The 24,844-nt window shown below is 46.5% G+C and overlaps 5 protein-coding genes across 5 annotated transcripts; 4 read left to right on the plus strand and 1 right to left on the minus strand.

Annotated features, from left to right (window-relative positions):
- The first annotated feature begins 1,222 nt into the window (after window positions 1–1,222).
- Window positions 1,223–5,023, plus strand: LOC127325542 (glucan endo-1,3-beta-glucosidase 8-like). Its single transcript, XM_051352337.2, has 2 exons — window positions 1,223–1,638; window positions 3,397–5,023. The coding sequence occupies exons 1-2, from the start codon at window positions 1,286–1,288 to the stop codon at window positions 4,499–4,501; spliced, it is 1,458 nt and encodes a 485-aa protein (XP_051208297.1). The 5' UTR covers window positions 1,223–1,285; the 3' UTR covers window positions 4,502–5,023.
- A 2,142-nt stretch (window positions 5,024–7,165) lies between these two features.
- Window positions 7,166–10,489, plus strand: LOC127325528 (probable choline kinase 2). Its single transcript, XM_051352326.2, has 7 exons — window positions 7,166–7,633; window positions 8,842–8,963; window positions 9,098–9,293; window positions 9,384–9,501; window positions 9,627–9,674; window positions 9,781–9,884; window positions 9,988–10,489. Exons 1-7 carry the CDS (start codon window positions 7,268–7,270, stop codon window positions 10,093–10,095), a joined length of 1,062 nt encoding a protein of 353 aa, XP_051208286.1. The 5' UTR covers window positions 7,166–7,267; the 3' UTR covers window positions 10,096–10,489.
- Window positions 10,490–10,759: 270 nt separating this feature from the next.
- Window positions 10,760–13,481, plus strand: LOC127325519 (pentatricopeptide repeat-containing protein At5g56310-like). Its single transcript, XM_051352319.2, has one exon. It carries the CDS (start codon window positions 10,793–10,795, stop codon window positions 12,209–12,211), a length of 1,419 nt encoding a protein of 472 aa, XP_051208279.1. The 5' UTR covers window positions 10,760–10,792; the 3' UTR covers window positions 12,212–13,481.
- A 3,247-nt stretch (window positions 13,482–16,728) lies between these two features.
- LOC139834868 (protein FAR1-RELATED SEQUENCE 5-like) lies at window positions 16,729–18,586 on the plus strand. The gene is made up of 5 exons (XM_071824852.1): window positions 16,729–16,845; window positions 16,930–17,073; window positions 17,163–17,395; window positions 17,529–17,985; window positions 18,077–18,586. Exons 1-5 carry the CDS (start codon window positions 16,777–16,779, stop codon window positions 18,584–18,586), a joined length of 1,413 nt encoding a protein of 470 aa, XP_071680953.1. The 5' UTR covers window positions 16,729–16,776.
- Window positions 18,587–19,855: 1,269 nt separating this feature from the next.
- LOC139834876 (3'-5' exonuclease-like) lies at window positions 19,856–20,704 on the minus strand. Its single transcript, XM_071824853.1, has 2 exons — window positions 20,427–20,704; window positions 19,856–20,324 (listed from the first exon to the last, which is right to left on the minus strand). Exons 1-2 carry the CDS (start codon window positions 20,702–20,704, stop codon window positions 19,856–19,858), a joined length of 747 nt encoding a protein of 248 aa, XP_071680954.1.
- Between the last annotated feature and the right edge of the window lie 4,140 nt (window positions 20,705–24,844).

Below are 24,844 nucleotides of genomic sequence, written 5' to 3' on the forward strand. Positions count from 1 at the left end.
AAGAGCTTCAAGTTTCTTCACCCCTTTGGTTTAGAACGATTGTGATGGAGATTCCAAATAATATGGTGGACTGTTTACTGTTGGTGGCCTGGAGGGCTTGGTATGCAAGGAATGAAATAACACATGACAAACCACTCCCATCAGTGGAAGGGTCTAAGAGGTTTTTGTGCAGCTACGCCAAAACACTTCGTGATATCAAGGAGCTCTCCACGGAGCAGATTCTGAAAGGGAAACAACCGTTACTCTTCCCAGATTCGCAAGCCGGGCCTATTCCAATTAAGGAGCAGGCACCTGATGTTCCTTGGGTTAAGCCCCCGACAGGCTGGGTTAAGTTAACAATTGATGGATCTTTCCGTGCAGAGGATGGCACAGCAGGAATCGGCATGGTACTGCGGGATGATACAGGCGAAGTTATTTTTTCAGCTTGCCAGTTTATTAATTCTTGTGAGGAAGCTTTTGAAGCCGAATTATTGGCTTGCTCTGAAGGTTTAGGCCTTGCCATCCAGCACTGTCAGCTACCAATACTTATCGACTCTGATTGCACACAACTCATATCAGCTCTGAAGAATCCAGCGCATGACCGTTCGACATTCCTGCATATTATCACAAGGATTAAGAATTTAGCTAGTTTTACTCGTGTTTGCAACTTTGTAAAAGTGGATCGTAGGCAAGTTAGGGTTAGTCACTGTCTTGCTAACTGGGTAAGGATATAGCGCCAATCTCTTTTATCGTTCGGTTCTGGTCCTCCTGTGTTTCTCCAGGAGCTGGAATTGGAGCGCCTTGTAACCCCTTTTGCTTAATAAAGATCTAGTTTTACCCGCAAAAAAAAGGGTAAAATACCCTTATTACATATTGCCCACTCCTCCTTCCTAGGATATGTGTCATATTTGTAAGATGAAGTGACATTTCTAGAAAAGGAGATAGAACTACCTTCGAAATGTTTGTTTCTTTTTATTTCTTGGGAGAACATTCAGTACGAGTTCTTTTTTGCACCGAAGGGAACTTGACTTTGATTTCCCACTACTCTGTTCCTATTGGCTACTGCTTTGGTTGCGTGTAACCCAAGCGCGGACCCACCTGCCAGCGAGCCTTAATTAAACCTCTCGGCCGCGTCTTCTCCTTTTTTTTTTCTTCCGAAAGAAATGTACAGCTGTTCCTCACTTCCTCCTCGCCTCCTTCGCCACTGCCATAAAACCCCAACACTCGCACCGCCGCTTCCACCCCCCACCGGCCACCGGCCACCGGCCACCACCGCCACAACCCCAGCCCCCAGGCCTCCGCTCCCATGCCCGCCGCCGCCTCCATGATCGCGGCGGCCGTCCTCGCCATCGCCGCCGTGTCCGCGCTCCCGCGCACCTCCGCGGCGGCGTCCGGCGTGGGGGTGAACTGGGGCACGATGATGTCGCACCCGATGCACCCGGCCGCGGTGGTCCGCATGCTGGCGGCCAACGGCGTCGACCGGGTCAAGCTCTTCGACGCCGACCCCTGGACCGTCTCCGCGCTCGCCGGCTCCGGCCTCCAGGCCATGCTCGCCGTCCCCAACGACCACCTCCGCTCCGTCGCACGCGACCCCCGACGCGCCCGCGACTGGGTCCGCGACAACGTCACACGCAACATCCAAGACGGCGTCGACGTCAGGTAACGCACCCACCGCCGTTCTCCCACCCCCCACCAGTACTACATCGCCTTACGCGCTCGCCGTGGTTTCCGCGGTGAGGCCAGGGTGCCGCGCACGCACGCTTGTGGTTCGCGCTCCGTGCGAACTGTGTTCGATAGCATCGCGCGGCGAGACACGCTGTCTCCGAGCTCGTCCGAAAGGCTTGCATTTTTTTCGAGGTGGCGGCGTGGCGCTGCTCGATTGGGACGCGGTTCGTTCGCGCGCATATATAATGCTCGGCCGAATGCCTCACTAGGGGTTGGAGTTGCGTGTACTGGGCATCGGCGCATCGAGGAGTGCTCGATTGAGTGTTACACTGAGAGATGTGCTTCTGTTTTGGTTCATGCATGCGGGACTGGTGCAATGGTCATGCTGTTGACACTGGTTTGAGGATTTGAGGTCATACATTAAGCATTCTGTGAGCTTGAAGCCTCGGATACGTTGTTCATTCGTGAGATATACCACTTGTTTCATGCACAATAGTGTCAGATATAAAATAAGGTTCTATGGTTCAGTTAAACTGTTTTTATCTTGCATCCATGTGAACTTTTTTTGCTGTGACAACTTGCAAGGCTTTTTGTGTGAGAGCATGGACGAACAATTACCACTGGGTATGGTGTTGCTGCAGTATTTCTGGGCCTCAGTTTATAGAGCTGTTAGGTTTTTGCGGCACGTGCTATAGTGATGTTGGTGAAGCTGCATTTGTCACACACTCACACTTAGCTTGTAGGTTCTACTTTGTTTCTTATGTTGCCACAATGTTCTCATATGCGCCAAGTAATCCTACATTTAAGCTACAGCTAGCATTTTGTATTTTCCCTTACCATGACAGTTAAAAACTAGACAAATATTAGTGTTTTGTGATGCACAACGATGCCTAGCAACTACCATGCTCAACTGCTTATGTGTTAACAGTGTAATCTGTGAATATTTAGATGAATTTGAGGATCAGGTTGCACATATTATTTTTTTACGCTACTTATTTCCAACTTAATATTGTAGTCCTGCTTTACCCTGTTCTGTTATAATGTTACATTCGTACTGGTTAATGTTACATTCGTACTGGTTATGTTTATTATTCAGATATGTTGCTTTTGGGAATGAACCATTTCTGAAGAGCTACAATGGCAGTTTCATCAACATTACCTTTCCCGCAGTATGGTGTTGCTGCAGTATTTCTGGACTTCAGATTATAGACCTCTTAGGTTTTTGCGGCACGTGCTATAGTGATGTTGGTGAAGCTGCATTTGTCACACACTCACACTTAGCTTGTAGGTTCTACTTTGTTTCTTATGTTGTCACAATGTTCTCATATGCACCAAGTATCCTACAGTTATGCTACAGCATTTTGTATTTTCCCTTAACATGACAGTTGAAAACTAGACAAATACTCCCTCCATCCATAAAAAAATGTTGGTGATTTGTCTAAATTTGGATGTATCTATATGCTAAGAAGTGTCTACATGCATCTAAATTTAAACAAGCTTGCGACATCCTTTTATGGACATCGGTAGTATTAGTATTTTGTGATGCACAAGGACAGATGCATTCTACCTAGCAGCTAGAATGCTCAAGTGCTTATGTATTAACAGTGTAATCTGAGAATATTTAGATGATTTTGGGAACATGTTGCGCATAACGTTTTTTAAGCTACCTATTTCCAACTTCATATACTCCTGTTGTGACCCTGTTCTGTTATAAATAATGTTACATTCATACTGGTTATGTTTATTTTTCAGATATGTAGCTGTCGGAAACGAACCTTTTCTTAAGAGCTACAATGGGAGCTTCATCAACATTACCTTTCCCGCATTGAAGAACATTCAAAGAGCTCTAGATGAGTCTGGTTTACAGGTCAAGGCAGTCGTTCCCCTGAATGCTGATGTCTACAACTCCCCTGAGAACAATCCAGTGCCATCTGCTGGGAATTTCCGCAAGGATATCAACTCCCTCATGGTTACTATTGTCAATTTCCTCCAGAGGAATGATGCACCCTTTGTTGTCAACATATACCCATATCTTAGCCTATACCAGAACCCAAACTTCCCGCTCAATTTCTCCTTCTTTGATGGTGGAAGCAAGCCAGTTTATGACAAAGGAATGGTATACACAAATGTGTTCGACGCCAACTTCGATACTCTTGTTTGGTCACTAAGGAAAGCTGGTGTGCCTGACATGAAGATAATTGTTGGTGAGATTGGCTGGCCAACAGATGGCGACAAGAGGGCTAATGTCAAATACGCGCAGAAGTTCTATGATGGTTTTCTGAAGAAGTTAGCCAAAAATGTTGGGACGCCTCTGAGGCCTGGTCGCATGGACGCTTACCTATTTGCACTGATTGATGAGAACCAGAAGAGCGTGCTGCCTGGGCGCTTTGAACGCCACTGGGGACTATTCACCTACGATGGAAAACCAAAGTTCTCTATGGATCTCAGTGGAAATGGCAAGAACAGCTATCTGCTTGGAGTTGAAGGAGTGCAATACCTGCCATCACAGTGGTGTGTGTTCAACAAGGATGCCAAGGAAAAATACAGAGAGCTGCCAGCCTCTGTAAACTACGCGTGCTCGAATGCAGATTGCACGCCGCTGGGGTATGGGTCCTCATGCAATGGTCTCAGCCATGACGGTAACATATCGTACGCATTCAACATCTACTTCCAAACAATGGATCAGGATGTCAGGGCATGTTCTTTTGGAGGGCTTGCGAAGATCGTAACAGCAAATGCGTCGCAGGGAGGATGCGTGTTTCCAGTGCAGATCCTGAGTGCTTCAGAAAGGGTGGTACCGCTGAGACTTTTGGTTGCGTCCTTGGTTGTTTCAGTAGCTGTGTTCATTCTCATGTAGACTAGGGAGGGCAGTGAGCACTGGTACTTCAAGTTGTCGAAGCTGTACATATGACAGGAAGGAGCATTGGATTGGGAGAGCAGACTTTTCTTCTTATTTCAAGAGTCAAGACAAAGCTGGTGGATGATTGAAGGCAAATGTTACCACTGAAATGGCGAGAAGTTTGTGCAATTTGCATGGGTGAGGAAGTACATTGAGACAGGGGAGGCTAGTAGCTTTAGTTTCAGTTGACGATCTTACAAGGCAACAAGTGTAAAATTCTGAATATTTGCCACATCTATGCCAGGCTGACTGCATATTCTACAGCAGCATGTGACCTTCAGGTTATTGCTAGAAACCTAAAAACTGCTAGTAGTACTACCTACCTGTTACTGGCCGATCGTTGGTCATTACCAGTTTGCTCAGCTTTATCTATCCTGCGTTTGGATATTTGATCTTGTTTGGATGTATCTACTGATGGTGATGGACCAAAGTGCATTGTAAATTTGTGTGTCCCTTGAGTTACTTGTGTATGACGACTAGTAGTGTTGGTCTTATGGTCTCTTCAGTTTCTTTTCTTGTTCTATGTGTGCTGTCTGGTTCTAGTTCCAGTTCCATTTCTTTGAAAACATATGATCAGAAAATGGTGAGCTTGTGGTTTATGCGAGGTTGCTGCTTACTCAATTAATTTTCTGTTGTTGTAAATATGGCAGCCTGTCGTGATCTACAAGAGATTTTGAGGCTAAAAACTCGCACTCGTGAGAAGGATTTGCCACAGTATGTTATATGTGCATTGTACCCATTTCTGTCTTTTATGACTTTTTGGGTAAGAAACCCATTTGGGCATGGTTTTCTTTGGAGATTAATTCTGAACAAATCCTGGTCAAACTGCGAGTCAGGAGGCCTAATGGGTGCCAGTGTACTCTTGGGCCTACAGCTTACAGAGAAGACTCCAAAGATATGTCAATCTCAACCACGGCCCACAAGGGATCCCCTGCTTAGGTGGCATCCCTAGCGACAATGTGGACGGCAGAAATTGTAGCCACCAAGTGGCACCTGTAGACAGCAAGGACCGGCGCTTTTACACGGATCACCTTTGGTTACGAAGAAAATAAGATGTGCTCCAGCTTAATTTGGAGGATGTTAAATAGTCGCATCATGCTATAGTTGGAAGATAGAGACGGGAATCTTACTCGGGGATTTGTCAATGGAGAATCTTAGCTAGGCTGTGTATCCACATGCATGTCGGACCAATTAGCTGCTTTCCTTGGCTAAGCCAACCTCTTCAAGTTGGGAGATGCTCGATTGATGTAAGTTGTTGGTATAGTCTATAGGCTAGGTGTGGTGTTCATGGATATCTTTACTATTACATGAGGTGCTCATCAATCCTGCCAACATGATAATTGCTAGCGCCTTCATAATTTTAAATATGGTACTCATTTTGTTCATAAATATATGTTTTAGATTTGCCAAAAATTGGATGGTAGTAGAAGTAATCATGCAGTTTGTCCACCTCGACCGTCTATCGGCTAAAGTTTTGTATGTTCTTTGAAAATGTCACAAGCTTGGCTCATATTGTCCTTCTCTTTCGACCAATCTTGATAGTTTTTTTTAATAAAAGGAATATATTACTATTGCAAATATATCAATTGCACCCAGTCTCTACAACAAAGCAATACCTTAATGGCAATACAGATGCGACATCTAAGAAAAAGAAGAATAAGCTAAAAGGAAAATTTCCCGTTGCAGCCCTTGTAGTAGTAGCATAAACGCCCTCAAGACAACATCTGGAAATCAAATTATTCATAAGCGAAGACTCAAACCACCATTACTAGTCCTCAGATCTCGGCTTTCATGCCATTCCCCGTCTCTGACTTTACCATGGAACGAAAAGGAATGTTCCATCATGGTAACAGATAGCAGAGCTTCACGCCGCTCCCTCATGAAACCGAACGGTCTGAAAAAACATGGGTGCGCATAACCAAATCCCATCAGATTTATTTAGCAATCTCCATGCATGATTCGTCTAAGGAAGTTTACCGGCAGTGAAGCCTTCCGAAACTCAGCACTGTGACTAGGTCAATGAGGGCAAGCATCAAGCAACTTGACAGTTTGTTGGAGGACAAGACGAGGATGAGATCGGAGTTTAGTCTCCATACTGATTTTGGCACAACACTTCGGTGGAGGCAAGATTTATCATGTATGCACATTTGCTCGAATAAGATTCCGTTGTGTCATGTTGCTTTCTTATCATAAAGGAAAACATGACCCTTATAAGAGGAAAAAAATGAGCCGAGTTTAACTGGTTGCTTACCAAAGAGGGGAGTTGTACCGGCTAGTTCCAACTTGGAGGGTGAATCAGTTAGTTCCCCATTAACTTTGAGAATCTTATTTTGGTGAGACTCGTGTGGATGCAAATTTGTCAATGTATGCACATTTCACGAATAAGATTCCCATCATCTCACGTTGCTTTCTTCGTATAAAGAAAAACATGATGCATTTTGTAGAAGAAGAAAAACAGGATCTGGGTTTGACTGGTTGCTCACTTCTTGACAAACGAGGGACCTACAAAAACGCAATCCAACTTTCGAGGACGAATCTGCAAAATAACAGAAAGCAAAACAAACCGTCTATTTATACACGGAGCCCCTCCCTGGATCCCCGTGGAAACCAAGAACCACACGCGCGCGCCGAGTACGGTCCCGCTCTCCAGCACGCGCGCGCGCAGATCCCTTCTCCCCGCCATTCCTGGACACGGAAGATTCCTTCTGCTCTCGATCGACGGGTATGGTGGCGATCGAGGGCCAGAGTCCGGGGGAGGCTGAGGCGGCGGCGCGGGGCATCCCGAAGGAGGCGCGGAGTCTGCTGCACGAGCTGGCGGCGGAGTGGGCGGACGTGGCCGACTTCCGGGCGCTGGAGGTGGTGCCGCTCAAGGGCGCCATGACCAACGAGGTGTACCAGGTGCGCTGGCTCACCGCCGGGGAGGGCGAGTACAGGAAGGTGCTGATGCGGGTGTACGGGGAGGGCCTGGAGCTCTTCTTCGACCGGGAGGACGAGGTGCGCACGTTCGAGTGCATGTCCCGCCACGGCCAGGGCCCGCGCCTCCTCGGCCGCTTCCCCACCGGCCGCCTCGAGGAGTTCATCCACGCCAGGGTGCGCAACCTCCCTTCCTTTTCTGTCTTGTCTTGTTCGATCCTGCACTTGTCTGTTTCTCTAGGAGATCGTTCTTGTTTTCCACGCCTTCTGTTCTTTCCCAGGCACACCTTTCTTGGATTCCTTTTTGGGTTATTTGGATTACATTTGAATGGGTAGATTGGATTATTTGGGATCCATAAATTTGTTCTGTTAATTCGGAGCCGAACGTAACACCATCAAGGGTAGCAGCTTTTCTTTTTTTTCCAAAAAGGGGCAGCCCTCTGCATCAATCGTAGCAGAGCAGAATGCTTATTGAATGTATCGACGTACACTAATTCTTCATTCTTTGAAATCTTCATCCATCTATAGTGTAGAATATATTATCTGAAGTTTCAACGTTTGACCCTTAGTTAGAATCTTATCCAAGATGTTCACAAAAGTCTTCGGTCAATGTCCAATTCAGTACTACAAGTTACCATAGTTCATGTTCTCTTGTTGACTAAACTGTACATAACTCTGTAGCCTTGTACCCGTATGCTGCATTTTAAAGTGCTTTTTCGATAGCTTATAAATACTTGGCTCTATCTCATCAGGCTAACAACAGGCTGTTGTCATTGTTTGACATTTCTGCTCCTTCAAGATATCTAGTATCTGTAGTGTTCCCATGCTGTTGTCATTATTTGACTTTCTGCAGCTTGAAGATATCTAATACCTGTAATATAAAATACTAATAAAATTGTTCTATATTTCAGCGCTTCAATTTTTCCATATCTCCACGTACAAAGGGCAGGCTGCAAAGAATACGGAATAATTTTTGTGTATTTATTTACCTCGCTAGGACAGGCTGGATGGCTCAATTGTTCAACATGACTAAGTCAAAATGCCTTTTGAATTAATGAATGAGAAGAACGTGATCGTCTTTGACTAAGTAGGATAGATGACATGACATGGAGGGGCATTATTTTCAGAACAAAGTAGATGTGGCCTATGGGCATTCTCTAATTTTATTAGTTTAGAGAATAATTGGTAGGGTGGGAACATCACTCTTTATTCTGCATTTGGTTGTACCAGTTTCAAAGGCATCATGTTCTGCGATCCTATTTAAAAATGGATGGAACATAGACATGCTGATATTGCATTAAGTCACCGGATTTGCTTTGGCAGGAGATATGTTAGCAGAACGAAGAAATATACAGAAAATAAACTGATGAATATATTCCTCTCAGACACTTTCAGCTGTTGACCTGCGTGATCCAGAGATTTCAGCTACTATAGCCTCCAAATTGAGGGAATTCCACAACCTTGACATGCCAGGTCCAAAATCTTTTCTCCTGTGGGATAGATTGAGGTACTGCTGAATCTTCAGTTGCGCAATTATTTTTCTAACTCGCCTACTTATCTTTGTATTACACTGTTCCTAAAACTAAACATACCATCGAAGTTAAATTCTAACTGGAGAGTACACATCTTTATCTTTCATAGAAACTGGCTCAAAACTGCCAAGAGTGTGTGCCCCTCTGACGAAGCGAAAGAGTTCCGTTTGGATAGCTTGGAGAAGGAGATCACTGCATTGGAGAGTGAATTTTCAGGGGAAGACCAGTGCATAGGATTTTGCCACAATGATCTCCAGTATGGCAACATCATGATTGATGAAGAGACCAAAGCACTGACCATCATTGTAAGTTATTGCTACCTGGTGTATGTTTGAGTCAATGCTAGCTGGAAAATACATCTCCCGGTCTTACCGTTTATCTTTGTGCATCTACAGGACTACGAGTATTCAAGCTTTAACCCAGTTGCCTATGACATAGCAAACCATTTCTGCGAGATGGCCGCGGACTACCATTCAGAAGAGCCTCATCTACTGGACTACACAAAATATCCAGGTATTTTGCATGGCTGTTGTTTGTCAAAGCTACTGCTTTCTGTGCACTGTTAATTTCTATCTTTAGATATGTTGATCAGGCTACACTGTGTAGTCACCGTTGCTTACTGCTCCTGCTGTCGACAGATTTCGATGAGCGGAAGAGGTTTGTGCAGACCTACCTGATCTCTTCAGGTAAGCAGAAAGCTTTTCATGATCCTCTTGTTCAACAGATGCAGAATTTTCTAGAGCTATCTGTTTCACACCATTGCATCCTTGTGCCTGATTCCGCCACCTGTAGATGGCGAGGAACCTGACGCAGAGAAGGTCAAGGATCTGTTGAACAACATCGAGAAGTACGCGCTTGCTAGCCATCTCTTCTGGGGCCTCTGGGGAATAATCTCGGTGGGTTCTTTTGCACGATCTTTGTCAGACTGTCACCGATTCCATACAGTGAGGAGGAATACAATGCTCATCCAATCTAACTGAACGTGCATCCTGTGTGCAGGAACACGTCAATGATATCGACTTCGACTATATGGACTATGCGCGGCAGAGGTTCGTGCAGTACTGGCTGAAGAAACCCGCGATCCTAGCCTGCCACGCTGATGAATGAACCCCCAGCGATGACCAGGTTTCGTCCTGATGGGCAATGGCCAGTGGCTCCTGCACATAGTATATAGCTTGCAGTGCGCCTGCTCCCGACGCATCAACGACCAAGCCTGCCTATGATGATACAGAGTTGAGATGAAGCTGGGCTGTGCTGGTTTTTTGCTGTTCAGTTGTCCTCAGTCTTCTGAAGGAACTTGTTGTAAGATGATAATATATGATAGCTTGTGGTCGATTGCTCTGTCGAGCTAGCGTGCTGTTTTTTCTCTTTTTTTAGATGGTGCGGTGTGCTCTGTAGCTGTACATATTTGCCATGAATTCGGTGGCTGTGCAAGAATCAGCCGAGTGGTAGAGACTAGAGAGTATATATTTTGTGTCGAATAAAACCGGGATACAGAACATGGCCTTGCTCTGGACACTATTTGATTTGATTAGATATTCTGGATGAAGACGATTCAAGAAGGATTAAAATGTTGCAGCTGTTATTTGTTTTTTCAAATACAATTTGAAGCAGAGAAGGCTTTGTTTTTTTGGCGGATGTGAAGCTGTAGGCCTCTCACGTAGATTATACTGGGCCAGGGCTTCCAAAGATGCAGATTCTCCTACCATCGCGTAGCATATGGCCCGGCCCATGTTATCGTACCGACGGCGATGGCTGTTAATGGCCGACGCCTTCGCAACTTCCACGGTTCGAACACGCGCAAATGCCCGCGCCACCTCTTCGCGGCGGCGCCGCCGCCGCCGGCCGCGGCCACCTCAACCTCTCCCTCCTCGCCGACCGCTGCTCCACTCTCCGCAGTCTCACCGTCGTCCACGCGGCCATGCTCGTCTCGGGCCGCCTCGCTTCCGACGCCTTCGCGGCCTCCCGCCTCCTCGACGCCTACGCCGCCCTCTCCCCTCCCGCCACCGTCCTCAGCCTCCTCTCCTCCCTCCCCTACGCCCCCAACACGTTCATGCTCAACACCTCCCTCCGCGCGCTCGCATCCTCCCCCGACCCCGCCTCCGCCTTGGCCTTCTTCTCTCAGCTCCGCCGCTCCGGCAGATCCTCCTACTCTCCTGGTCGGCACACCTTCCCGTTCCTCCTCAAGGCCTCGGCCCGCCTTCCCCTCCCCGTGTCCAGGCAGGTCCACGCGCTCGTCGTGAAGCAGGGGCTCGATCGCGACACCTACGTCGCTAACGGCCTCGTCCGGGCCTACTCTGTGGCCGGCCGCGTCCGTGTCGCACGGAAGGTGTTTGATGAATTGCCGGAGCGGAGCACGGTGGTGTACACAACGATGGTCTCGGGATACTCACAGAACGGGCGGTACCAGGAAGCAATGGGAACATTTGATGACATGCTCCACGAGGGGTTCGAGCCCGGCCCCGTGGTGCTGGCGTCGGTGCTGTCCGCGTGCGCGCGGTCGGAGTCGGGCGGGCTCGTGATGGGGCGGCGCGTGCACGATATCATGGAGCGGAGGGGGATGGCGGCGCCCATGGGGGTGATCCTCGGCACGGCGTTGGTCGACATGTACGCGAAGAATGGAGCGATCAATGAAGCGGTAAAGGTGTTCAAGGGGATGCCGGAGCGGCACACAGCAACGTGGAACGCCTTGATTTATGGGTTGGCGCACCATGGGCACGGCGATGACGCGCTGTCGATGTTCCAGCAGATGCGACGGGAGGGCGTGCCGCCGAATGCGACCACGCTTGTTGGGGTTCTGTCAGCGTACTGCCTCATGGGGCAGCTTGACGAGGCCCGCAGAGTTTTCGCGTCTATGGAGGACTTCGGGGTGACTCCGAGCATCCAGCACTATGGGTGCATGGTCGACCTCCTCGGACGGAGTGGACTCCTGTCAGAGGCCGAGGAGATGATACGTGGGATGGCATGCAAGGCAGATACTGCAATCTGGGGGGCTCTGCTTACAGCCTGCAAGAACCATGGTGACGTTGATGTCGCGGAACGGGCTGTGCAAGAGATGCTGAAACTGGACCCCAACAACCATGGCGTGTATGTGGTGCTGTCCAACATATATGCAGATGCTAGGAGATGGCAGGACGTGGACAGGCTGAGGAAGGTGATGAAGGGCGCACGGTTGTCAAAGATCCCGGGGTCAAGCACCGTTGATGGCTGCGATGACGGCTGACCATGGCAGTGACAGGAGATGGACGGTTTCCTCGCAGCTCATCACTTTTCAGTAAGTAACTTGCTGACCATGAACAGGTGCTAGCCATACTCCATTTTGGTGAGATTCAAATGGGTTGTTGACTGTTGGGACCAAATTCAGTATTACAGCAGCAAGCCATTGCCCATGATGTCATGGAAAATTTCCTCCCATGAATCAATACAAACACGAGTCATGAGCCCAATCATCATTTCCAACATATACAGCTGCAAGCAAAGCAGTCTGCATGATGGCATATTTCCAGTCTGTATCACATTGTCATCAGAAGCTCCCGTTCCAGTTGTGCTCAGGTTGACTCAAATTGTTCTGAGAAATGAGTCATAACATCGATCAAACATGCAATTTGACCATTTGCAGATAAAAGATGAGATGTACATTCAAGTCCATGCACGAAAACAGCTCAGACAAATGCTATCGGTTCAGTTGCAATTGATTTTACTGTCTAACTGACAATTACAGTGCAAAGGGAATAACTTTTGCAAGTTTGGTCCATGCTTACTGGACTGGAGATCCAGCATCTGCATGATCATGCCGATTGCTGCATTGCTTTGGTAAGAGCCTCGGAAATTATGCCTGCAGAGATAATCAGTGTAGGATTTCGCTATTCATCATAAGAGCAGTATCGGCAAGGGTGATATAATGCTTACAGAGAATGTCTTTACAAAGAATAGAAGATTCTCTAGAGTTGCGAATCCTGCGCCTCTGTACTTAACTTCATAATAAAGCTGAATATTAGTGTAGTTAGTCTGGCAAGTTTTAGTATGGAGTTTGGACCATAGCTGTCTATTGGTTGACATACCATGTACTTCCACTTCTTAGAAATCAAACTTGCCTGTTTTTGACCAAGATATGTTGCATACCAAAGAGCTCTCTAGACTTCCTGTTGCCATAAGTTTGTATCCATCAGTATTCAGGAGATAATATAGCTATCCAGTTATCGAATTTGCAGTATGGTATCGCTGTCCCGCCTCTGTCACGAAGCCTGGCACTGACCGTGGATTCACCCTCGCCTGATCACCGATGCCGGTGATCCTCTTATGTTTTTTCTACTTTTCCAAACTACTATTCACATGAACGTAGTTTATGATCTTCTCATGCTTTTACTCTCTTTATATGTGCCTATGGGATATGGAGGATATTTGTTATTCCACCATCCTTCTCATATATAAGATGTTATTACAACCACATCTTATATTATAGGGTATATTATAGGACGGAGGGAGTACATTATGTATGTAGCAAGTCTATGCATGAGTAGTCATGTGTGTTACTCCCTCCGTTCCTTTTTAATTGACTCGAATTTAATACAAACTTGTATTAAATCCGAGTCAATTAAAAAAAAACGGAGGAAGTACTTCTTAGTGAGTCTGAAGCCTGCAGAAGGAAGTAGAGAAAGCATACGTAGGCAACTTTTATCCATTGGGGGACACTTGTCTTTTCATTGTATAGGAGGTAGTTTTGTTGACTGGAACCTTTATCCCCTTTTCATTTGAAGAATCTCTGAAATGAGTAGGAAAGCATAATTTGCTCCTGCATGTTGTATTCAAGTGCCAGATTTTGCATGGATATTACTATATCAGTACGTGCTGGTTACATAATCACCTCCCCTGAAGTTGTAAGCCAGTCATTTATTATTCACCATCTCTGTTTGCATTTCTGTGTGAACTCTGTTTAAATGTTACTGTAATGTATTCCATTCCCTCTGGTTACTTGACCGCTTTTCTTAAGTGTAAGCTACTTTTTATAGCATCATTTATTTACTGCAATCTCTATTGTTAGTACTTATTAAGGTAAAACGGTACTGCATTTCAGCCACTGATAACTTGGCTAACTTGGAGAGGTCATACGCCAAAGAGAGAGCCGAGGATCCCAGGTACTGACCCTCTTTATCTCTAATAACAACAGCACCTGATATCTTTCCATCGCTTTTCAGAACTGCACCATCGACATTAGCTTTCACTAGATCATCACTTTTGTTTTTTTAAGGGGACACTAGATCTTCACCACTTGGGGATTCATTTTTTGGGACATTGCTAGTCGGTGTTGGGGTATTGATAATGGATGGAGGCCTTGGCTTCGAAACAAGAGCTAGGTACCATCTTATCTTAGTACTCCCTCCATCCCAATATATAAGGCGTGTAAGCCTCCTCCATTTTTCCCAAAATATAAGGCGTGTTAGCTGATTTTGGTGGATTGTTCCAATTCTACCCTCCCACGCATGCAGCAGTAGTCTCCTCCGGTCCAGAAATTGTGCTCCCTGCATGCAGCTGGCAACGATCGATTTCCGCAGCCAGCGATTGGTTTCCTAATGAAAGGTGCTGGTAGAAAGCATGTCTCATCGTCTCCGCAATCAGAAAAAAAGCACAGCACATCTCGTCCGTGTCCTCGTCCGCGCGCGCCATTGGCATCTTCTTCTTCATCGTGATCGTTCTCTTCTCCACCACTTTCAGAACCTTCTCCATCGTCCGAATCATCATCTGTTTTTGCGCACAGTCGAGAACATCGAGTAATTAGAGATCAGCATATCAAAGAAGAAGCCTGTAACAAATTGATAGACCGAAACTCACCTTCCTCGCTGTCGTCCCACTCCAGGTCGTAGTTAAGGTCGTGGATTGGACCACTGTAATCTTCAAATTCGTCCCATATGCCCTGATCGAGATCAATTTCCGACATGGTTTGCAGCGAAGGCAATGGTGGAATTCTAAGATGAGGAAAGGAATTGATTGGCTGGTCATATAGGTGGATTCGGGGCGCCCAAACGATTTGAATTTTTGACGATGATGGCGCTCCTGTAGAATTTTCGTCATTGCCGCGTTCTGCCTAAGCTTTTCCCTCGCCGGCCATGAAGTGATCGAGGCGCTGGCGGGAGTCCATTTTTCCTTCGCGCTAGCGGCAAGGAATCAGCTGCAATCAAGGGAAGGAACGTAGATGGAAAGAGCAGCATGCAGATCCCGGAGGTTAGGGCATCTCCAACCGGCTGACGCAAACGGACGCACTGGGCCGTCCGTTTTGGGCCGTTTGGCTGGCCGAGCGGACGCACGGACGGAGCCCCGCGTCCGCGCGTCCGTTTGGGTCGCGCCCTGCGCCCAACGCCGGCAGGTTTGGGTCGCGGCCCCGTACAGTACTTTTTCTTGTAAATCCACTATAAAAACACAAAATAAATTGTAGAAAATATATAAAATAGTTCAAATGCTTAAAATTTATTACACATTACATTGTCCACGTAATGAAGGATAAAGTATTATTCAAAAAAAAAATGAAAAAACGATACAAATGATCTAGGCTTCCGGATTTCCTTCATCATTGTTGTTTGCAGCATTGTTGCTGTTATCACCAGATTTTAACCAAATCAGAGGTGGGTCGTGATTGAGATGGGCTTAACAAATATACGTAGAAAATATTCATGAATCGGCCTTGTATAAAGAGTTTGGGCTAAATTGCCCGTGTATCTGTAAATATAGTAGGATACGTGTCGGTCAGGATTAAAAGATAGAGTTTAGTTCGTACACGGTTGGGATTATTCCCAAGTTAGAAAGTCTACGGACTATAAATATGTAGGCGACTGCTTCCATAGACCCCTAAACCAACAATTGCATAAACGTACCATTATGCACGTGCTCCTTCCGCCGGCGCTAACGGGTCGGGCTAGGTTAGCCTCCGAAGATCCATATCGATTGTACCCCGTGTACCCGTTGAAAGGGTATACAGTGTACCCTTGTACTCGTTGAAAGGGTATACAGTGTATGTACGTTTCGGTGTATGTACGTGTCGGTGTATACGTCCGATGGATACTGCTTGGTGATCGTCGTCGGTTGTCACTTTCCATTCTCACGTACCTTGATCAGCTCGTCGCAGCCGCCAGCCCGGCGATCTCCGATCTAGATCTTCTCCGGTGAATACTGCTTGTCCGCCGATCGCGGCAAGGATCCGGCGTCCAACCTTGGCCCAACTCCACCCCTCCCCTCCCACGGCCGCCATTCATACCTAGGGTTTTGATCCCTCCGTCTTGTTGTAGCCGGTCGATCCCTCACCACCGCCATTTGCACGTACCCCGGTGAATCGTTAGCCCCCCGTGCCACACTGTTATTCTATTATTATTCCATGTATACTTTATAGGATGTATTGTCGCATTTGTGCTTAGGGTTTAATTTGTTGTTCAAAATTTTACCAATTTTTCGTATATTTTTTGTTAATCAGCATTTCACAATGAATTCCAAGCCGAGTTTTTATGTTGATTAGGTCAGTGATGTTGGTTTTATTTGGACAGATGGACGGCTCTATGGCTTCTGGGATTGGCAATGAGAAAGCAACTACAGATGTTGATGACTCTACATGGGATGCTTTTGATATTTCATCTTCAGAAGATGAATATGAAATACCTTCGTCTGATGATGATGATAGCATTTTTGGTGATCCTGAATCTGAGTCTGATAATGTGAGTCACTCACATTTTCATATTTTATCAGTACAGTGTGCATGGGAATATTTTGTCCTTGAATTTTGCCTCCTTGTTGCAAATTTTGTAGATGGACATCGATGATGAAGACAGCATAAGAGAGACAGATGATGAACCCACTTCTGAAAATACGAGTGATGTATGTTTTCTTTTATCTTACTTGCCTTCTTCCAGGTGAAGATGAATATACATGTAATTTGCTATTTTCCTACAAATTGCGCAGGTTGTTGTAATCAGAAACAGTGAGCTTACCTACTATGGGGATTCTGATTTGGAAGACTTTGCTTATGAAGAGGATATTCCTGAGCAGTCGAAATCATTAGAAGGGGGGGTTTCACAGCTGTCAAAATCTGAATGCAAAAGCGAAGTAAGATTTTATTTTGATGCATTGCAATGCATAATAGAACAAATCAAAGTGTCTGTAACAATAACGCCATGTTTGTCATATTTGTTTAGGTGACAGGAAGTTCCCAGTTGGACCATACTAAGCAGGAAGATAATAAGGATCCATATGATATTGATGCGGAAATGAGCAGACAGCGAAAGTATGAGGCTGTAAGGGCCATGATCTTTGTTTCCGAAGAGGCTGCCTATTATTTCTACAACAAGTATGCTAAAGAACATGGTTTTAGCATTCGACGCGAGAAGAAAAAGGAACGCCTTGATGAATTAGGGACACCCACCATTCGGTATAGGCGGTTTCTTTGCTCCAGGGCTGGGCAACGTGAAAGCAAGTACTTAGAAATGAAAGACAGAACGTATCGGCACCGTCATCGAGTCTCGCCGCATTTGTGGTGCCCATTTCGGTGTGTCGTATAACAGGAAAAAGGGTGTTTGGACTGTTCTGAGATTTGACGACAATCACAACCATAAGCCTGCTACTGGTGATCAAATCGCTTTTATGAGGTCTCATAGAAAGATCAAGGCTCATCGAAATCTAGGATCATGTCACTGGGAGCTCTTTGGGATGAGATTATTCAACATTATGAGGACATTTATCAGTGACAATGGAAAATACAGCATGGTAGGATTTGTAAGAAAGGATCTTTACAACATGTCTTGCCGTGAAAAGAGGAAGATGCTTGCAAAGGGTGACGCCAACACAACCATTGGCATTATGGAGAAGAGGAAGCGAGATGATCCTGAATTCTATTTTGATTACAAGCTTGGTAAAGGTGGAAAATTGTTACACCTGTTCTGGTGTGATTCTCAGTCTCGGCAGGACTATGCCGACTTCGGTGACGTGCTTTGGTGTTTGACAGACGTACAAAACAAATCGGTATGCTATGCCGTTCATACCTTTTGTGGGAATAAACAATCACCGCCAGGACTACTGTTTTTGCATGCGCAATTGTCTCTGCATTTAAAAGGAAGTAACATACAAGTGGTTGTTAGAAACATTCACGAAAGCCATGTATCAGCAGAAGCCTAAAGGGATCATCACTGATGGGGACGCTGCAATGATCGCCGCTGTTGGTAAAGTCTTTCCAGGCGTGTGGTACCGTGTTTGTACGTGGCATATTGAGAAGAACATGAAGAAGCACATTGACTCCCTGGCTCACAATGAATTCCGGTCGCTGCTGTACTACACCACTTCAGAACAAGTATTCGAGGAGAGATGGAGGGCATTCGTCGAGAAGCACCAGACGGAATTAACCAAAGAATGGATGAAGAGGATGTATAGGAGGAAGAAGTTGTGGTCAGCCGCGTATCTAGCGAATGGATATTTCCTCGGAATGAAAAGCAACCAGAGGAGCGAGAGTTTGAACTCCACCCTACACACCCACCTTGACTTTGGACTGACAATGGTGGATATGGTTGTGCACTACGAGAATAACGATGCCGTGTCCGGGAGGAAGAGGCCCGCCGGGACACCATAGACTCTCAGACAGTACCGGTTGCAGTTACCAGGTACAAGGATATAGAGATGTCTGCTGCCCGTAAATTCACTGCTACAAACTTCTACCTCGTTCAAGGGGAGCTGAAAAAGATTGGGGGCCTAGAGATTGTAGATCAACTTGGATGTGCTGGTGGGTTAACAACCTTCGTTGTGTCATGGATGAATAACCGTAAGTATTTGTTTCGGTGGAGTACGGACACGAAAGCAAAGAGGAAACAATAACGTGCAACTGCCGAAGGATGTATCGGAAAGGGCTACCTTGCAAGCACATCTTGTTTGTTTTGCATTTTGTGGGGTACTCTGAAATTCCGAACTGTTGTGTTCTCCGAAGGTTCTCGAAGGATGCAAGGTATGGTTTGCCCTCGAGACGCGAGAGTGATTTGTACGGATGGGGATGGGAAGGGGTAGCTGAGCGGAGAAAGCATAGCGAGCTTACCCAAATTGGAGCAGAAGCTTTTGATGCAGCATTGCATGACCCAGAATCTTACAGCGAGCTTATGAAATGTATGAAAGGCATAATACACAGGAGAAAAGGTGACCAGAACAGTCGTTCAACGGCTTACCATGAGGACGCACAAAACAGAGGAGATGCACCAGTAGTGGGTGATCCTGATAAAGCTGAGACCAAAGGAGCACCTAAACAAAACAAGAAGTACTATAAGGACAAGGATACCGAATCAACAGACGTCAAAACATGGCAGGATCTTGTCACACGACGAGCTGAAGAATGAGAGGTTGTGCTGCTGCTTGCAATCAACCAGGTCATAACAGAAACAACAAGATGAAGTGCAGGCTACATAAGGAGTGAGTATCTGATTCAGCCCTACTCTTAAATAGCTTGCACTAATCTTCTACTATTTTATGTGCCACTGACTTGTGTGTTATTTCATGCAATGCAGATATGAGGGACCATCGGAAGTATGAACAACACTACTTGATCGATTCACATTGTTGCACTTGTGTATTATTTGTTGTACAAACATTGGTCAGATTGTCAAAGGTCGAATTTTGATACTTGCAACACAACTAGGACAATTTTGTTCACGAATGACAGAGAGCACAGCTTATGTCTTGCACACATTGCGAATACCATTACAGCATCGCACAGATCAACGTATGATACTTACAAAACAATATGGAGAATTTGTTCACAAATAACATAGAGCACAACTATGTCTTGGACACATCGCAAATATAATTACAGACTGCACAAACACACTAGTACTTGCCCCCTTGAGTCTTATCACTCTCAGGCTTGCTTCTGACGCTTGTTCATTGATGAAGATTCATCCTGATTTTTGCATCTGGGGCAGATGTGGTCTGATCTCTGGAGGTGAGCTTGTCCCTCGTTCACCGTGTAGATCTTGTTGTATATCTCATAACTGAGATAGCCGTCAATAGCTGCGTACTCGAGGTTCATCCAGGACAGTGGCTTGCATTCCCAGAAACCATGCCCTTCCTTCCGAAGCCGGTTGTACTTGAAGTCCTTCTTCATGTTGGCAAACTTGGGATCAATGAGCTTTGCTGCAAGATCAGCCATTCCAGCCTGCGGTTGACCATTAATCTTGAAAATGTCCTGGATGTCGATGTGTCTCTCTTCTGGAACAGGAAGACCGGCCGCACGAAGAACTTTTGTGTCATTTCTTTTATCAACACTTGTAAAAGTGTATTGCTTGTCCTTGAGAAAAGTCAGTAGGCGCGGACAATGATCCTTGCACCTTTGTCAAGAGCAGCACAAATAAATTCAACAAGTACTGTAATGAAAATGTAGGGACGCTTTAAATTCAATGTAGGGACATAAATTTCAATGATCCTTGTACCTAATGTAGTGGAATACAAGAACGTGCTCCCTCATGGCGATTTGCATTACCGCCAACTTGTGTCCGCTAGAGTCATACTCGAGATCCAGACCAATGAACTTGAACCTGTCCTCGTCCTCGTCGAGCCAACCCTCGTACATACGAAGAATTCTATCAACAGTCGCCGCCTCATTGGTGTAGACGACGTCGATATATGTACTCCCGTGCGCAAGGATGCGGTACTTCTCCGTCGTGGACTTCTCGACTCCGGCCACGACGGAGGAAGAGGCAGATGCCATGGACAGCGTGGGAGGAAGGGAGCACTGGGATGCGGTAGACGAACGGCCGGGCTTGGGACAGAACGGTGGAACTGCCACAGTATTGGGCGGATATAGGGGCGGGAGGCGAACATGCAGTTAGAGGTCTGGCGGCCCACATTGACCCGTTACATGTCTGACGGCCAAATTCGAAAAATTCGAAAATTCGAAAAATTCAAAAAAAGTTTTAACCAACGGATTATGTTCACAAAAACGTGTGACATATTGGGTAAAAAAAACTGGATTTTTTTTCGAAGGTCGAAAAATCGACTAGCTTAGAAAAAGTGGTTTGATGTAACCCAAACGATTCCGTTTCTAAGAATGTGGATTTTTCGACCTTCGAGAAACGCTCCAGAAATTTTTGCACACACTCTCGTATCCATTCTAATACGAAGTGTGAAGGTTTTTTCAATTTTTGAATTTCTGTGAAAATAAACAATTAAATTTCAGTTAAATTCGAGTTGAAAAAAAAAAACAAAAGAAAACTAGAGAACCCTGATGGATGGGCCATGAGTGTTCCTTCACCGCGTCCATGCTCCACCTTAATGGGCTTAGTAGAAACCGCGTTACATGTCTTTCGGCCTAGCTGATAAGTTTTTTAGTTTTGATTTGAATAAATCTGCAGCACATCTGGTAAAATTCAAAAAATTCAAAAAACGTTTTAACCAACGGATTATGTTCACAAAAACGTGTGACATATTGGGTAAAAAAAACTGGATTTTTTTTCGAAGGTCGAAAAATCGACTATCTTAGAAAAAGTGGTTTGATGTAACCCAAACGGTTCCGTTTCTAAGAATGTCGATTTTTCGACCTTCGAGAAACGCTCCATAAATTTTTGCACACACTCTCGTATCCATTCTAGGACGAAGTGTGAAGGTTTTTTCAGTTTTTGAATTTCCGTGAAAATAAACTATTAAATTTCAGTTAAATTCGAGTTGAAAAAAAACAGAAGAAAACTAGAGAACCCTGCTGGATGGGCCATGAGTATTCCTTCCCCACGTCCATGCTCCACGTTAATGGGCTTAGTACAAACCGCGTTACATGTCTTTCGGCCTAACTGATAAGTTTTTTAGTTTTGATTTCAATAAATCTGCAGCAAACCTGGTTAAATTCAAAAAATGCAAAAAAAGTTTTAACCAACGGATTATGTTCACAAAAACGTGTGACATATTGGGTAAAAAAAACTGGAATTTTTTTCGAAGGTCGAAAAATCGACTAGCTTACAAAAAGTGGTTTGATGTAACCCAAACGGTTCCGTTTCTAAGAATGTGGATTTTTCGACCTTCGAGAAACGCTCCAGAAATTTTTGCACACACTCTCGTATCCATTCTAAGACGAAGTGTGAAGGTTTTTTCATTTTTTGAATTTATGTGAAAATAAAGTATTAAATTTCAGTTAAATTCGAGTTGAAAAAAAACAAAAGAAAACTAGAGAACCCTGCTGGATGGGCCATGAGTATTCCTTCCCTGCGTCCATGCTCCACGTTAATGGGCTTAGTACAAAAGAAAAAAATGCACGACGCTTGGACCGGAAGCAGTTAGTGTCAGGCTGGCCACAAATAAGACATCCTGCTTCTTCATCCATCTCTGACAAAAATAATATAACATATCAAACACATTCGAAACATTCCAATAACAGAAATCCAAAGAATTAAATCAATGTTCACAATGAACTACAAACTCCCCGCGATGTCCTAGATTTCTGGGTACTAACCCTAATAGATAGCTACCCTACATCAGGGGCGGCGCGCGGCAGCAAGTCGTGGAGGGGGGCGTGCAGGATGTAGTGCAGGGGCTCAGAAAAGTACCACCGGGGCTACGACCAAAAGAAGAAGCGCCTCCGCTCTCGCTCTCGCCGTTGCCGTCGCCGTTCGCCGTCGCTCCTCGCCGCTCGGTGTCCCCGCTTCAACAATAACCGCATACAATCTCCGCACAAAAGCCTCGGGCTATAAAAATGGGCCAACAAAAACCGGGCACAACAGAAACAAAAGGCCCAACATGTGACTAATTCCAACTGACTACACGGTTATTTCATGTCAGAACCCTACGAGACTTTGTGAAACCAATGCACCTTTAGTCAACAATATATAGGGCATATTTCATTTTGAACAAAAATAAGAGGTCTATTTTTTACAGACTATTTGTTTTGGGTTCACAAGTCTACCAATATGTGAATATTTTTTACTCATTTTTTACCCTAGATCTTAACCAAGCTACGTCTTTTGAACTAATAAACTAGAAAATGCAAGAAAGTTAAGACACCTGGCATTAAACATAGGGCCGACAGAGGATTTTCATTCCTTCTAAGTTTCTTACACAAGATTGAACAGCAAAGGGAAGAAAAAAACACTAAATCGGCGGCCTCTACATCTTGCTTGTCCCTCCAAGACATGCCACCCGGCTAATCCTCTTCGTCGGAGGACCACCATTTTCTGCCCTCTTCTTCGACCTTGGACTCCTGGAGCGCCTTGGCGAGCCCCGGTGTATCGGCTGGGTCATCGTGAGCCCGCATCTGGGCCTGGTAACTCAGTTCCACATCTCCCAATATCACGTCCTCATCGTCTTCGGAGGACCACCATTTGTCGTCCTCCCCTTCGGGCGTGGCCTGCTGGAGCGCCTGGGTGAGGGCCGTTGTGTCGGGGGGGTCGTCGGGAGCCGAATCTCCGGCGACCACCATTTGTCGAACTCCTGTTCGGCCTTGGACTGCTGGAGCGCCTGGGTGAAGCCCGGTGTGTCGGCGGGGTCGTCGGGAGCCCGAATCTCCGACTGGTAATTGAGATACGCAGTCCACCTCGGCTGTGGCTCGGGCTCCGGATCCGGTTGCGGCTCCGGCTTGGGAACGCGCAGATGAGGTGCAGGGCCGCGAATCGGAATTTGGTCCCGCGGCTCGCTTGTCGCTGGAGGTGGAAGGACGATCCCTTCGTGCCGGCGCGGCGGAAGAGCTGGAGGTGCCCGTGGTTCGCCGTACGGTGGTGGTAGGCGGCGTGGCGCGCCGCGAGGAAGAGGGACATAGCCGTGCGCCGCGAGCACGGTGTCCACGTCCTTGCCGGCCCAGAAGGACTGCCGCCCTATTTGATTGTACCTCCCGCCGGCGTACATACCGTACTCGTTGGCTAGCTCGTCGAGGCGCTCCATCTCGAACCGGGGCCTCCACAAGGCGCTGTCCTCCCCATGCCTGGGTTCGCCCGATCCCACGGCGTGAGGGCAGCTCGACGGCGGCGGATGTAGCCGCGCAGATCTTCGTCTTTTTCAGGGACCGGCGGGATGGCGTACCCGGCGGCGCTCACCCTCCAACCAGCTGGCAGGTGCCAGTACGGCGGAGCAGGCAGCCGCGCCTCGGCCAAGATCGTCGCTTCGTCGGGGTTGAGGCTCTGAGGACGAGGGGCCGCACGGCGGATTTTAGCTCCGCGGGCGCTGCTCCCTCCGGCTTCGTGGTCGTTGAGGCCCATCGCTTGCTACGGCTGCTCGACGGCGGCGGGTTTAGGTTATGGGCTAGCTAGGGTTTGGTGCGGGATGGCCTGATGTGCTCCACTGGATGGGATAAAATGGACTGTCGGTGAACCGAGTGAGTGGTGCTGCGGCCTTGTACGCGTGTTCGCTGTTGACGACCTGTTGACTGGGAGGCCACGCGTGTTCGCTATTATGATGCCACCGAATCAGTTCCCCTCCTGTTTAATGGCTCGCCGGTTATGAAGCGACATATCTAGTTGGGACGCCGCCACCGGTAAACCACGCGCAGGAGCCACTGGTTATCCACGCGCAGGCGCCACGGTAAATGCGTCGCCTAGGCTGCCGTGCAGCAAATTCGGTCGTCAGTTGCCCCAATGGACGGTCAGTAAATGCTATACATACGGACGTTTTACTTACGAAAACACTTTACGGACTCACGATGGAGCAACACACACGGAAGTCCATGAACAGAAAATAAGTTGAAGATAAAAAATCGATGACACAATGGTTCTTCAAAAACATAACAAAATATTTGGAGTATGAACTAAGTGTTCATATTTCAGAGCCTATCTACTACCATCTTGAATTCACCATCGACGACGCTTCGACCAAAAGCGAAGATGAATATGTCACTAACTCTCATATCGTGCAGTTTCACCAGTTGCTTCCAGTT

The sequence above is a fragment of the Lolium perenne genome, chromosome 1 (assembly GCF_019359855.2).
Source record: "Lolium perenne isolate Kyuss_39 chromosome 1, Kyuss_2.0, whole genome shotgun sequence".
NCBI lineage: Eukaryota > Viridiplantae > Streptophyta > Magnoliopsida > Poales > Poaceae > Lolium > Lolium perenne.

What these genes read in the sequence shown, in the direction of transcription:
- LOC127325542 (XM_051352337.2), top strand. Translation starts at nt 1,286, where the DNA reads ATGCCCGCCGCCGCCTCCATGATCGCGGCGGCCGTCCTCGCCATCGCC. An exon ending in CAAGACGGCGTCGACGTCAG is followed by an intron (nt 1,639 to 3,396) that starts GTAACGCACCCA and finishes TTTATTTTTCAG; the next exon opens with ATATGTAGCTGTCGGAAACG.
- LOC127325528 (XM_051352326.2), top strand. Translation starts at nt 7,268, where the DNA reads ATGGTGGCGATCGAGGGCCAGAGTCCGGGGGAGGCTGAGGCGGCGGCG. An exon ending in CCAAAGCACTGACCATCATT is followed by an intron (nt 9,294 to 9,383) that starts GTAAGTTATTGC and finishes GTGCATCTACAG; the next exon opens with GACTACGAGTATTCAAGCTT. An exon ending in GGACTACACAAAATATCCAG is followed by an intron (nt 9,502 to 9,626) that starts GTATTTTGCATG and finishes TGCTGTCGACAG; the next exon opens with ATTTCGATGAGCGGAAGAGG.
- LOC127325519 (XM_051352319.2), top strand. Translation starts at nt 10,793, where the DNA reads ATGCCCGCGCCACCTCTTCGCGGCGGCGCCGCCGCCGCCGGCCGCGGC.
- LOC139834868 (XM_071824852.1), top strand. Translation starts at nt 16,777, where the DNA reads ATGGACATCGATGATGAAGACAGCATAAGAGAGACAGATGATGAACCC. An exon ending in CTTCTGAAAATACGAGTGAT is followed by an intron (nt 16,846 to 16,929) that starts GTATGTTTTCTT and finishes CAAATTGCGCAG; the next exon opens with GTTGTTGTAATCAGAAACAG. An exon ending in AATCTGAATGCAAAAGCGAA is followed by an intron (nt 17,074 to 17,162) that starts GTAAGATTTTAT and finishes ATATTTGTTTAG; the next exon opens with GTGACAGGAAGTTCCCAGTT.
- LOC139834876 (XM_071824853.1), bottom strand. Translation starts at nt 20,704, where the DNA reads ATGGCATCTGCCTCTTCCTCCGTCGTGGCCGGAGTCGAGAAGTCCACG. An exon ending in CTTGTATTCCACTACATTAG is followed by an intron (nt 20,325 to 20,426) that starts GTACAAGGATCA and finishes CTCTTGACAAAG; the next exon opens with GTGCAAGGATCATTGTCCGC.